Source organism: Antennarius striatus, chromosome 12 (genome assembly GCF_040054535.1).
Source record: "Antennarius striatus isolate MH-2024 chromosome 12, ASM4005453v1, whole genome shotgun sequence".
NCBI classification, from domain to species: Eukaryota; Metazoa; Chordata; class Actinopteri; order Lophiiformes; family Antennariidae; genus Antennarius; species Antennarius striatus.
The window spans coordinates 16,817,757-16,832,195 of NC_090787.1; the positions used below are offsets into that span (position 1 = coordinate 16,817,757).

The 14,439-nt window shown below is 39.4% G+C and overlaps 2 protein-coding genes across 3 annotated transcripts; one reads left to right on the forward strand and one right to left on the reverse strand.

Annotated features, from left to right (window-relative positions):
- Positions 1 to 2,167: 2,167 nt before the first annotated feature.
- Positions 2,168 to 6,720, forward strand: fhl2a (four and a half LIM domains 2a). Of its 2 annotated transcripts, none has more exons than XM_068329731.1 (6): positions 2,168 to 2,315; positions 4,579 to 4,754; positions 4,872 to 5,046; positions 5,584 to 5,753; positions 5,889 to 6,075; positions 6,172 to 6,720. In XM_068329731.1, exons 2-6 carry the CDS (start codon positions 4,599 to 4,601, stop codon positions 6,321 to 6,323), a joined length of 840 nt encoding a protein of 279 aa, XP_068185832.1. In that variant the 5' UTR covers positions 2,168 to 2,315; positions 4,579 to 4,598; the 3' UTR covers positions 6,324 to 6,720. The 2 variants fall into 2 exon arrangements, with proteins under 2 accessions (XP_068185832.1, XP_068185831.1); XM_068329730.1 differs by lacking the exon at positions 2,168 to 2,315 and adding an exon at positions 3,631 to 4,473.
- A 111-nt stretch (positions 6,721 to 6,831) lies between these two features.
- Positions 6,832 to 9,885, reverse strand: c12h2orf49 (chromosome 12 C2orf49 homolog). Its single transcript, XM_068329732.1, has 4 exons — positions 9,757 to 9,885; positions 9,416 to 9,573; positions 8,344 to 8,635; positions 6,832 to 7,965 (listed from the first exon to the last, which is right to left on the reverse strand). The coding sequence occupies exons 1-4, from the start codon at positions 9,865 to 9,867 to the stop codon at positions 7,909 to 7,911; spliced, it is 618 nt and encodes a 205-aa protein (XP_068185833.1). The 5' UTR covers positions 9,868 to 9,885; the 3' UTR covers positions 6,832 to 7,908.
- Positions 9,886 to 14,439: the final 4,554 nt, after the last annotated feature.

The window sequence follows — 14,439 nt, forward strand, 5'->3', positions numbered from 1 at the left end:
TAAGATAATCCTTTATTGTCCCACAGTGGGGAAATTTGTGATCAACCATCAACCATAACATTAGCTTTGTGATGTTTCTGGTGTGATTTAGGTCCAATTCAGATTTAACTCTGCACTTCAAACCATGAAGCATTAGTATTGTGACGTTAATCTCTCAGAGTAGATTACAATATGTTGGAAATAACAGATTAACACGGATGAAAGCCTGGCCGTCCAACCAGTCAGGTCTAGTTTAATGAATGGGATCACCAGGAGCTCAGTCTTTAAAATGTGTTCAGAAGTGCATCATTTTTCCCTGTTGGCTATAAGCAATGCTAAATCCATTTTATTGTGTGTTTAAATCAATATGATCAGAAAATAAGTAAGTAAATAAGTAAATAAATAAATAAATAATCCTAGTATGTTAAACTTGCTACCTAAGTATGGACTTCTGGTGTTTCTGCAGAAACCTGTCCAACACTTCACTGTGATGCCCTCAGTCCACAAACAGAAAACTACCATGTTCACATTGACAGTGTTAGCCTGCTGGTTTTCATGTATGGAATGTTTGGTATCCTAGCGGAGTGAGTTAGCATACTAATAAGTGCCTTGAAGCACAGTATAAAGGCTAACAAAAATAAATTTGACTGAATTTGAGGGACGTGGGATTGGTTTTGCACACATTCATCTCTAAACGAATTACATTTCAATTAAATTCAAATTTTGACTCCACAAAAGCACCAAAGCAGGTTAATGTTTTTCCTCAAGGACCGCATTCATGGATAAGATTGCAAAAGAATGGTTTATTGCTGAACTGTGGATGATCCACAATTTTATATCAAATTTTTTGCGATGAAATTAGATTGGAATGTGGTTTCTGGGGGTTTTCCCTCTCTTTTCTGCAATGAAATGCATTTAGTTGCATGGTTCCTGGGATTGCATGGCATTGCTTCACGAAATTTACCAATTGGATTTATTCGGCTCGGGATTCATTGACATCACACTGCTTTTTATTGTCTTTGAGGATGATATGAGCCAGATTGATCTGGTCTACGGGTCTCTTCTGACAACTGGATTGTTTGTACAATCATTCTGGGAGTCTGTATTAAAATACAGTAGTGTAACGTCAAAACACGTGCACAACTGTGGGGCCATGAAGCCGACCAGACTCCTTCTTCTGGTGGGTGTACTCGCAACCTTTCATGGGAATATAATACTCACTGAGATATTTCTGAGCGCTCCAAATCAGCAGGCTGAATATTGAATATTTTTTTTCAAAAAAGCTCTTTAAATAAAGAATAAATCAGTTCAAACTTAACTACTTTGTGTGAAAAGTCCAAAAAGCAACACTTGGTGATGCACTAAACTCTTTATGATGGTCTACAAATAGAGTTCTTAAACCCGGCGAAGCACTTTCTCATTGGAGAGAATCCAGGGAGCATCAGGTCAGGAAAACCTGCTTGAGAGAGAGAGAGAGAGAGAGAGAACTGGGAAGAGCATCCGGTTGATGGAGGGTGGTATGGCAGCGTGAACAAGAGAGTGTAGGGTTGCAGAAAATAGAGCTGCAGGTTTCCTAGAAGCTATGTGGGTGTCTGTCATTAGCAAGCCTGGATACTGTACCCAACACATCTGAGATTTGGGATTAAAGGGCGTATTCCCCTGTGAAGAGGAATATAGGATGGAGGAGACAGATGAGACGCACTTAGGGACAAATCTCACAGGACAGCAATCTTTGATATCTGATCTTAAGCATTCTTTACACTGTGTATAAACGTCTAGAGGAAGATTCTGATGTTATGTAAGCGTGTGCATGTGTGAGCATGTGTGTGTGTGTGTGTGTGTGTGTGTGTGTGTGTGTGTGTGTGTGTGTGTGTGTGTGACATTATGATAGTGACAACGGCACAAACTCTGATGCAAAGAATGATATCAAGTTTGAGAAGGGAGGGAGGGATGATGTGATAAGGCTGCCGTGGGTAGAAACATAATATTAGCAGGATGAAGTGAAACCTGAGTGAGAGAATCACCGGGTGACTATTTGAGGGAGGGAACAAGTGAGTGACCTTAAAAGGCCACATGGTCTCGCTGGTGACTGAATGAACAAGTAAAAAGTGGCCTTGGGGTTATCTCTGTGAAGCACCACCGTATTTATAGATCAACTCAAAAAAAGATTCCCTGCCCCCCTTCCAAACCCCTCCTCTCAGATTCCCCTCCCCCCCATTTTCAATTAGCTCCTGATGGGTGGAGTAATGCAATCAGGAGTTACTACAGCCGCCACGCAGCTTTCTCTTTCAGTCTGCCCCAGACTCTGCACAGACACACACTCCTCACACAGGAAGGTAAGATCACCTCCGCTCAGCTGCTCCACTCTCCATCCCTTCACCCGTCCGTCCTTCCACCCGTTTGTCCGTTCACTTCATCCACCATGTCTTCCATCCTTTCAGGCACGACTGCTCCCGCATCCTCCTGCCCAAACCAAACCTGCTCATGATCTCTCTTTCCATCTGCACAGCACCTTCATCACTGAACCTCTTCTCTGTCTCCCTCCGCTCATCCTCCTCATCAGTGATGAAGCCTGACTTCCTCTTTCCTTCGTTGTCTATTTTTGTCCAAAAAAAAAGAAAAAAAAAGAAAATCCAGAACTCATTTCATTTCCACCTCTTTCCTCCTTTCTCATCAATCACTCTGTTCCCTTCAGCCAAATGTGTTGGTAAAGATGCTCGCTCCTCATTTGCTACGACACAGTAGTGACATTCATTTCTGTAATTAGGTCTGTTCTTTTCCTTTTTGTTGTTTAATATAATTTTATGCAATTCACACTTTTTTGTGTGACATTTAGACCAGTTTAAGATGTCATGGGAAAGTTTTTAAAGTGTAGAAGAGTGTATAAAATGTATCTTATAATAATCTACAGAAATTAAGGGATCTGAAAAGTGCTGAATGAAAGTAGTAAAAAAGATTGAACCCTGCACTTCAAACCAGGTATGTGAAAGTATGTAAAACAGTGGCTTATTTTACATTAATAGAAGAGTTCAGGTTCCAATTCAATAAAAACAAATTCAATTTAGAGCTTAATTTGATTAGCGTTTCATACTACCATGCACTTTAAAAGCTGTTATTAGTGATCAGTGCTTGCATTTACCTCATTTACCAATACGTCTTCCTGCATTCTTGTGTGGAAGAGTAGAAAATAAACATAAGAAAGCTGCTTAGATGTCTCACTATCAGAGAAAAATTCTGATGGTTGGCATTTTAAAATGCGATCTCATGCATCTACATGGAATCACTGACGATGACCTGCAGATTCTAGGATAGTGGAGTCATATAAGACAAGTGGGTGATGGAACTGGTTCAAAACTAAAATTTCCGGCTTCATGGTGGCCGAGCACGTACCACCCAGGCTCGCTTTGGCATCGCTGTGCAGAGAGATTCCCAGATAGGCCACATCAAAGAGCCCCAGAAGCTGGGAAACAGCTGCCTGACATTTCTGAATAGCTGGAGGTTTTATTTTTGACAGTTCAGATTATCTTTTTTTTATTTTTAGGAGTCAGATAAATCCGTATATAAGCTAGATGAGTCATGGTGGGGGGAAACAGACAATGAGGGAATGTGGGAGGGGTGGAGAATAATTCACAGCAGAAAGGACAGGCAGATTAAATGTCTCCATTTTCAGCCAGAAGAAGGAGACAAATCCGCTGAATGTCAGGAGTGTCACTCACAGATGTCACTGAGGTGGGAATACATGATAATAAACAATAAATAAAGAGTGTAATAAAATAGTGACATAACTGAGAAACCAATAGAGGAAATAAGAAAACAAAACACAATAGAAGCAGCAGCCAAAACAGAATAAATAAGCTTTTTTTAAATGGCTAAAAAAATTAGCTGAGGAATCAGTAGATAGATGCAGACATGGTGTGTGTGTGCCAAAAACCTAGAATGGTCTTCAAATGGTCTCCTCTTAAATATATATCGTACACTATATAACAATGCACAGGAATATTTACGCAAGGTGGAGCACCCAGGAGGCTTAACAGGCAGACCACAAACAGCTGCAGAGTATAAGCAGCCACTATTATGAATGCTGTTCAAACCAAGTCATGGACTGACACATTCATCCACTCACATGCACACATGCATGATGTCAAGGGAGATGGGGCTCTTGTGCTGAAAGCTGGATGAGAGGTGATGGATGGGTCAGTCTACAGCGGCATGGAGAGCGCTGGTATGCAACAGGGTGAAAGTCGACTGTCTCCAAGCAAGACTGATAGGAGTTTATTTATATCCGCCTCATCTGGCACCTTCTACCTCTGACACTGAGAACAAAACGAAGTACTGCTGAGAGATGGGAGGGATTGATGGAAGCAGGAAAATACATCACGGAAAAAAACATGTAACGTAAAAGACCTTAAATCTCTCTGAGAAGTGACTGCAGAATCAGGGTGGCTGCTAAAGACGGAGGTGCCAACCAAGATTAATGTGGATTGGTAGTAAAAAGTATGTAAAATGGTTTTTAATCTTCAAAGGGACATTGATCAGACGTGCTAATCTACCTCTTAACTATAAATTCTTTATTTCCTTTTTTACCTGTGTCCGTCTCAGGTGAGTCACCCTGGGTCATCATGACCGAGCGCTACGACTGCCATTACTGCAAGGAGTCCCTGTTTGGGAAGAAATACGTCTTGAGAGAAGAGAATCCCTACTGTGTGAAATGCTACGAGAGCCTGTACTCCAACTCCTGTGAGGAGTGCAAGAAGCCCATTGGCTGCAACTCCAGAGTAAGCAAAGACGCGTCGCAAACAACTTGACACACGAGCCCGATCATGCTGTCTGTGTGGGTTTCTGTCTTCAGCGTTGAAGTCCAGACTCTGACTCTCCATCTGCTGCTGTTGTAGGATCTGTCCTACAAGGACCGCCACTGGCATGAGGAATGTTTCAAATGCTTCCAGTGCAAACGCTCGCTGGTGGACAAACCCTTCTCCACTAAGGATGAACAGCTCCTCTGCACTGAGTGCTACTCCAATGAGTATTCCTCCAAGTGCCATGACTGCAAGAAAACCATCATGCCAGGTAGGATGAAAATCACAGAGTTGTATGAACAGAAACCACTGGAGGCTGATGTGGGAAAGGCAAATATAAAAGGAGGGCCCCTATCTTATTATTATTTATGTTATTATTACTATTATTAGTAGTAGTAGTGGTACTGGTAATAAAAGCCACTTCTTCTTGCATGTGTGTTTTACAATATGTATTTAATGTTATTTTATAACATTTGGTATGTAAGACTAAATATAGACAATATTTAGTATGATAAAGCAAAATTGTCACATTCTGTGACTGCTTCTTACTTTCTTAATTTATTTTGATAGAATGAAGGATTAATGTTGATTTAACATTTAGAATACCTTATTGATAAGTATTAAAAAATGCTAAAGCTGAAGTCTCGTTTTGAATTGAGTATTCCTAAACGAGTTGTCCTTCTTCTTGGTGACATGTTTTTTTTTTCTTTTTAACTTAGGGTCTGAGAGCTGTTTTGGTTTTTTTAAAAATTATTTTGGCATCCTCTTCCTAACTCAATCAACTCACCTCCTTCGTGTTTCTCTGAAGGCTCCAGGAAGATGGAGCACAAGGGGAACAGCTGGCATGAGACCTGCTTCACCTGCCAGAGATGCCAGCAGCCCATCGGCACCAAGAGCTTCATCCCTAAGGAAAACAACAACTTCTGTGTGCCCTGCTATGAGAAGCAGTTTGCCATGCAGTGTGTGCACTGCAAAAAGGTGGGACACCAAACTGTACAAAGTTATGATTTCCAGAGCCAGATCCATCTTTCTCCATCTCTATTGAAAGCATCATGTATTTCACCTGTATTTCAAACAAAATAGTAATCTATCTTTCCCGATCCACCTCATCAGCCCATCACTACTGGTGGAGTGACCTACCATGAACAGCCCTGGCACAAGGACTGCTTCCTGTGCACTAGCTGCAAACAGCAGCTGACTGGCCAGAGGTTCACCTCTAGAGATGACTTTGCCTACTGTCTCAACTGCTTCTGCAACCTGTATGCCAAGAAGTGTGCTTCCTGCACCACCCCCATTAGCGGTAATCGGAATTCAGTACCTGACTGTTCACACCAGTAACAGTGTAATTGCTTAGGCAGTGACTTAATTCTTGCTGATGTTTTTAAATCTCTTTCAGGCCTTGGAGGCAGCAAGTACATTTCCTTCGAGGAGCGCCAGTGGCACAACGACTGCTTCAACTGCAAGAAGTGCTCTGTGTCCCTGGTCGGCCGTGGCTTCCTGACTGAACGTGATGATATACTGTGTCCAGAGTGTGGCAAAGACATCTAATTCAGTCCGAGGGTCCACATAATGACATAGGAATGACAGAGAATTAATAAATACTATCAGAGCACAGCATCTTTACTGCTTAGATTTGCTATGATTGTCCATCATTGCGTGCAAATGAAAGCACACTAATAACAGCATTGTTTCATTTAATAATGTTATGTTGTTCACTCTCAGACAAACTATGACCATTATAATAACTGTTAACATGTAAAGTTGTTCATTTATGTGTCAGCAACTATTGCAGGTAAGATAGTATGGAGCATATTGAGATAAAGCTACAGTTTATGTAGACTGTCCACTTTGAAGTGTAATAAGGACTTCTTTGTGCATGGATTGATGCTATAATCAGTAGTTTGCGCATGAGCTCTGTTATTACCAATAAAATACAGCAAAACTGTGTTGTTGCTCTTATAATAAATGTGCAGAGCAGTTAAAAAAAAATTTTTCTGTGAATTTCTCAACACAAAGTCAGCAAGTGTTTCTGCAGACGTGGGTCAAAGGCTTTCAGAAAGGACACCTTTTATTTGTAATAATATTAGTAAGAGCAGGTGAAGTACACAACTGTTTCAATGCCAGTATATCAAACGAGAGTCAAAGCTGCCACTTATCTATGATCAAGTCAGACTGATTCATTTCTATACAAATGGATAAAAATAGATTTAACAATTGATTTAAAATGGATTAGATCTTGTTTTCTGTATTTTTTAAATCTCTCTCCACATCCATCAAGACAATTAATGCCAACAATTTTCTTTTACAGGAAAAGAAATATATAGTTCATTAATTTTTTTTATTAACAATTATTTTGAATATTTACTTCCTTTTTGTAAAAATGGCTTAGCCGTTATTATTGCTATATATTATGATCCAAACGTATCACACAACACCATGTAGAAAAATTTGTCTTAAAACATCCTGAGATTTGAATTACAGCCAAAGGTAATATTTTCACCGAGAACAAAAAAATGACACACTACTATCAGGCCACAATACACCATTGTTTTATGCTGGTCATGACGTTTATCTTTAATCTGTGGTTTAAAACACTCTTAAATTACAATAATGAAAACTGAATCTTTAAGTATGTTATACTTCAGTCTCTCACACAGTATGTCCATCATTTTGGAAATCGCCACAACAGAGCCTTGAACATGTGAAAATCAATCTGTCCAAGTTAAAGGATGTCTAAACACAACACTCTATGCAAACACACTCACAACCCAGTGCACACCTCCTTGTTAAAGACTCCATGCACAGAAACTATACATTAACAATCGTAACATCAGAGAATCATGCTGCGTTTTGCATGACAGTCTCAATGTGTGGGATTCAGGAGGTGGATGTAAGGAGGGGGCACTTGAGGTTTTAGAACACAAATGGAAGATTCAGACTTCAAAAGCAAGACAATCTTCTAACCCTCCGTCGGCTCTGACACTGGAACCAGGACTGGGGACGGTCCTGACAAACAGGTTACAGGGCTCAAATTCCCTTTTGTGACGCAATTAGCTGTAGAACTAAGTGGAGGGGATTTTGGGTCCGTCAGACATTAAACTCCCATCAGGTCTGCATGAAGTGGGGTCAGAGGTCAGGGCCATGTCACACGCGGGATTTTTTTCTTCGTGTCTGGTGATTTAATTTCAACCTGAAGAAACAGAAAACAACACAACAATAGACAAAGGAGACACTGTTAATACATTTGATTTAAAGTCTTAAGTTTTTTTAAAAACAGGGAAACATAATAATGAATTAAATTCCAGCGTGTTCTTACAGAAAAACAAAAATAACCGGTCAGGATTGTGTTCAATGTCTTTGACACAGTGATTGCTGTTGTCTTTTCAAAACACTGAATGCCAAAGAATCACTTGTATTGTGACTGTATGAATGTATAGAGTCTGTACTTACCGATTACAAAACAAGTACACAAGTAACAGATCAATATTGACACCATGCTCTTTTGACTTGATTCAATAAATTTTTGTGTAATAATACACACAACGAGTGACAGAACAAACCCTCTTACCGAGCTGTTTGATTCCCGTTTGAGGTTTGTGCCTGAGTCCGTGCTGACAGTGAGTGAGGAGAAGGAAGAAAAGGAAGAAGAGGAAGAGGAAGACAAGGGGGAGGAGGATGGGTTTTTAGACAACGTGCGGATGGGGTTAGACAGGTTTGCTGCAGGGGGGGGCTTTAACCGGCTGGTGATTCCTGTCGACTCAGTGTTTCCCTCTGTTCTCTTTACTTTAAGTGGACCAGTGTAAGAGGAAGTCCCATCAAATACAATCAGAGGCCTTTTCCTCTTGTGATCATTACTGGGACTGGAAATGACCAAAACACAACAACAAAAATAATCACAATTAATTTCATCATAAGGGCTTTTTTATAGCACATAAAGTCTAAAAAAAATAAAAAGTCTTGACATGGTTCCATTGGCTTTGAGCATTTACTTTATCTCCACTGATCAAATGCAAAGACACACATGAATATGTTTTATCTTAAATTACTCAATGGTTTAAGCGAATAAAGTTGGAACAGAAGCCAAATCAAACCTTCATATCACTGACAAATACTTCAATACTCACAACCAAATATTTTATTTATTGCAATTACAATAATGTAAGAGTTTTATTTTGCTGTTTTTTAACCTTGTCTCATCATAACTAATGGAGATTAGAGACCAATAAAAAAAACAACCAATAATAGACAACAGAATGCACTCTAATCTGAAGACAAATCCAGACACTATGGCCTAAAAAGTTGAACAAATCTGTTTTTAATCTATATTTAATGTACAAAAACGTGTATCTGCTGTCTTCTTATACAAGATCTCACATCCCTTCTATAATCTTTCCATAAATCTTTGCAAAAAATCAACATGTGACAAGAATAGGTATTATGAAACTGGCATAACTTTACTTCCTACTTTTCAATGTATGCAGAAATGTAGCACAACGTAATGTTCCACCAGCACTCATGTTACTTCCATTTATTTTCATATTTACTCGTGATTGTGAATATTTAGCTGATGATTACTTTGGATAGTGATTACTTGGGCATTCATCGAACCCTTCAGACAATGTTTGCGTCCTGGCAGCTACCTGTCACAGCTGACCGGCGTCTGCCTCCCTCGCGTCCTCTCCATTCTCTTGCCCCACCGGGTGTTGGGTAAAGCCCTCTGCGGTAGCGGGATGACATGCCGGACGAAAAGTTCCGACAGCCGGTCCCTGCTGCAACAGCCTCTGGTGCTAATTCGCTTCTGCTTGAGACAGAAATTCCCCGACATGACAAGAATCATTTGGCGTCTGATGGTAAAAACGTGATACAACAATGTCATCGGCTACATCGACTGTTAGCCAGTATGCTAATAAGACGGCATCTTTCCTCCATTAACTCTTCATTAAATGACACTTAAAATGTTTTTCTCTCATTATATACTCACTTCACTCAAGATTAGTTGCATAAACTCTTGGGACAACAGCTCAGGGTGCAGTAAAAGATCCACATTCGGGATGCTAACAGCCTTGCCGTCTTGTGCCGAGGAAGCCGCCATATTTGATTTTTACCCAACATGCACTGCGGCATAACAAACGAGCATACGGCTCATATTAGACATTTGATTATTGCATCGTTTAATTAATTTACATTTCCTATTTGTTTGCTTTGAACGTTGTTTGAATGAATGACTAATTTGCGACACGCACTGCAATGAAAAATATATTAGTTATTAACGCGAGTTCACAATTAAAATACTGAATTACAGAACATCGACACGTTTGTTAAATAATACAACCTTCTCATTATTTACAGTTTGTAAATAAGAGCTGAAATAAAAAAGATGAATAAAGCTGTTCCATCGTAATTTGTTTAAACTTCTAACTTCGAATCAGGTAGCTGACACTGTTTTGCGAAAAAAAGAAGAAGTTGCACAATCGTGTTTAATATACAGTAACATTATGAGCACTGTAAATGCATTGTAAAAAATTTAATCTTCAAGCATATATGTCTTTATTCGTGTCACTTCGTTCATTCATTTATTCATTCATTCATTCGTTTACGCATTCGTTTGGTCTCAAACGCATTATTAGAAATAACAAGACATGCACACAGACAAGATCCTCATCTGATAAAAGAATTAGCGTAAAATGCAACTTAAATATTATATAGTCTGTAGATCATGATCTACCCCTGCCAGACTAAAAGTAATGGAGCCTCATCAAGAAGCAATAATCATTTAAATATCAGTATTTGTTAGAGGTAAAGACAACAGAAAAATGGAAATAAGGAAATAAGACCCAATGTATCTGTTTTTCATGCCTGGTTGATATTTTCTCTACAGTATTTTGTTTGTTCTCAACAGTAAAATTTATTGAAAATTTTGTTTTAATTGGAGTCATGCTTCAGCAATCTGTGAGCATTCTGCAGTGTCAGATGGCACCAATGATTTAAGAGCTCTTCTGAAAATACAGAAGGCCCTCAGTTTTTAAAGGCTCGTCTCAGTGAGTCATGTGTCTCTATGACTCTCACTGTGTTGGTGATTTAAAACAGCAAGACACTGCTTTCAATAATGAGCAGATTAGATGGGTGGTCCTCGAGGGCGCTGCCACTAAAGACGATAAATATCCATGTTCTTCATCACAGCAGTACCAAGCCTTTCACATGAACAGCAAAAGCCAGTCCAATAATTTATCTTTCTCCTGACAAACAGAATCCATATCTTTAGTTTACCACAGGGCTTTGAACCGGTTCATGGAACGAAAACGAAAACCGGAAACTTTTGGTATTTTGACAGGAACGAAAACGAAAACGAAAAATGTAAAAAAAAATTAATGTTCCAGAACAGAAAATAATTGTAAACCGGTTAATGCCAGGGTTTTTTTTCCTTCTTGAAAAAATATTTGACCTGATGTTTCACTTCCTGTCATTCACTGGACGTGGGATGAGAGCAGAGAGAAGTAGCGGCTATCAGCAATAGTTAGGAAAAGGCCAGTCTCCCAGTCACTATTTAATCATAACAGGTAAACAGTGCAGTGTGTAAATCTGAAAAATGTATGATTTAGACATTAACTCATTGGCTGCAGTCATTTTCAGTGCAGTGTGTTCCCCGTACTGCCACCGCTGTTTAGTAATATTGAGCTATGGGAGAAGAACAATGAAGATTTGTTGTTCAGCAATAAATGACATGGTGGAAGTTAGTCTTGTCTTATTTCATGTAGTGTTTAAGTAGGAGGCATAAGCCTTAAACTACATGATAGAACTGTCATAAAGCAGTGGTGTAGTGCAGTGGTACTGTTTACTGTAGGGTAGGGATATATCTATAATTATAGTCTATAGTATATAAACTAATTGCTTTAGTTGCCAATTTAAAAGTCCTTAAGTTACCGTATTTTGCGCACCATTCGGCTCATTGTATTAAGAGACGCAGTCTAAATAACGGAGTTTATTTCTGTACTGAAGAGTTCCCTGCCAGCCACTAGGGGGCAGTGTTATATTAGCTTCCTTGTTCTCTTGAGTAGAGTCATGTGATACCAGGCTGTCATGTGATACAAGCGGTTCCGTTGCTCCACTGTTGTTGTTATGAGGGTCACGTTCAGACGGACATCATTTTCATGGAGTTTGGAAGCTGTTTAGCTGTTCCCTCTCTTTTATTGTAAGTTTGTCTTTTCTTTGGTCACAGTATATTTAAAACTATGCAGTTTGCTACGTTATTCTGTTTACTTCTTTAAAAAGAAATATATGCATTTATTTACTTTTGGGAATCAGCCTGTATTTTTGTTTTATGTTTTTACTGCAGGGCTTCTTCATCGTTGTCATTAAAAACTGATAGTTGACATTGAGGAGTGCATTTCTTCATGTACTTTAACCAGACACACGATACACCTTATCGTTCAGTACATGCTTGCTAACGGAATCAAAAAGGTGACTGTGGTTGAACTGTGTTGTACTACGTATTTAAATTTCAAAAAACAAACCGACATTATTTTTTAAATATGTTTTTATTTCTTTATTTTTTGATAAATCTGTGCTAAATCCTTCGAAGTCCTCATCTTCGGTCTGCATTGACTATCTCGGTAGTTTCTCTTTCGCTGACCGTCTGGTTTCCGGGTGTCTGTCCGGTAATGATGCCGGCTTTAGCGAAACATCGGACAAAAGTCGAAGCAGACACGTTAGTCCAGGATCCACAATCCACGCACACATTGTGGGGTTGTAACTCGCTCGGCACTGCCTCCAGTCCTGGTAAACGTGTGCGGTCCAGTACCGGCATCCCCCCTATACCGGTACCTACCGGAGGTGTGCCGGACGTAGCCTCGCATCATGTTCTCTGATTGGTCCATCGCTGCCGGCGTACGTAGTGACGTAATACGTCCTGTGTCGGTGGACAATGGCCGATCTGCAGCGTTGAAAATTTTAAGGCTTTTAAGCGCGTCTTATGGTGCGCAAAATACGGTACCTACATATTTATATTTACAAGGAACGTTATTAACCGGTTCAGGAACTTTTTTGTTTTTTGTTCTAATCGGTTCAGGAACGTCAGTTTATGGGTGGAACGCAAAACCGGAAACGTTATAATTCCGTTTCTGTTCGGAACGAACCGATTGGCAAAAAATTTTTGGTTTACCAGGGGCCCCAAACCGCCACACTCAGTGGTGCCCACACATGTCTGGCTAGAAGGCTACTTTTAACCCTAGAACAACAGCGCTGCGTGTTTTTCACCCGAGCAATTGTATTTGTTTGCTCATTTAATAAAAATAACACTCAAGATTTATAGATTGTGTTTCATATGAATTGTTTTTTTAACATACTTGGTAGTGTATGCATGGTTGTAGCAGCAAACAAAAGGATGCAAATGTATTTTCCAACCTGTTTTTCTACCCAAAAACCTGCTTTTTCCAACAGCGATGCCTTCACCAGGAAAGTCTCAAATGTACCAGGGATGGGTGGAAAAAAGAACAAGTTTCCATTAACATTTTTTGAGGGCTGAATTTCTTTTGTTCTTGAATTCCGAATTTTTTTCAGTAATTTTGAAGCGTAATTTTTTTAGGGTCCCCCCATGACACTTTTCTTTCATTTTCTTAGACATGTCACAGTTGAAAATAAAAGAAAATCACTCTAACTTGTCATGCGTTGTCATATTTTTATATATTTTGATGACAAGTACTTTTTGTTGGGTGTATCAGGTAAAAATCATCCAGCATTGGTGATGGTTTTTCTATTTTAAGAGATAGAAACAGGGTTAAAATGTTCCGCACATGCCTGCTGTTGCGTCACCATCTCTGACACGAGGTTCTGGAAGTTTCTCAAATCATGGTGCTTCAGCTTTGATGACGGATGTTGAATATTTATACCATTTCTTTTGTAGAAATAAATTTGACACTGCTAACAAAGTAATTTGTTCGGCAAAGCAGTTGAGCGCGTGGTTTAGCTGCGCATGACCTACGTGATCGACTAGTTGATCGTGATCGACTAGTTGATCGTGATCGACTAGTTGATCGTGATCGACGTTTTGGGCACCACTGATCAAACTGGTATTGCTCAAATTTTTTTTAATACAAACACTTACAGTTTAAGCAAAGGAAGTCAACATGTAGGACATCAAAGAACAGTTTCCAATTTCATAAAGTCATTTTTTAAATCCTTGTCCCTGAGCTCATCCTAACTCAGCTGCTGAGGAAATCGCACGCAGCCTTTGTGGAGTCATTGTCACAGTTGATGACATCATCTGGTGGTATCTGAGAACGATGCGTTCAGTGAGCTCAAAGTGAGGTCAGGACAGTAATTTATTGTTGAGGCCTTATTTAGAGGCCTTATTGTCACGTGGTGACATGTGAGTGGACACGTGGGTCAGTTGTGCAGTTTAAGATTCATTCTTTTGCTTCCATATTATAAAGATTCTCTTTAAAATCTGCATCCTTTTGACCATCATTGGATCAAAAACAAAATGTATAAAAGTTAAGTGAAATGTTTGTTTTAACCTTTTCAAAAATAATGTGATTTATTACTTAAATCAAGACGGTAAACCTGGTTCCATTGTGTTTCCATGGAAACAACCTCAGCATCACCTAATATATTAAACATGGGAACAGCTAACTGAATGGTTCAGACTGGACCCTGATTTAATACTTAT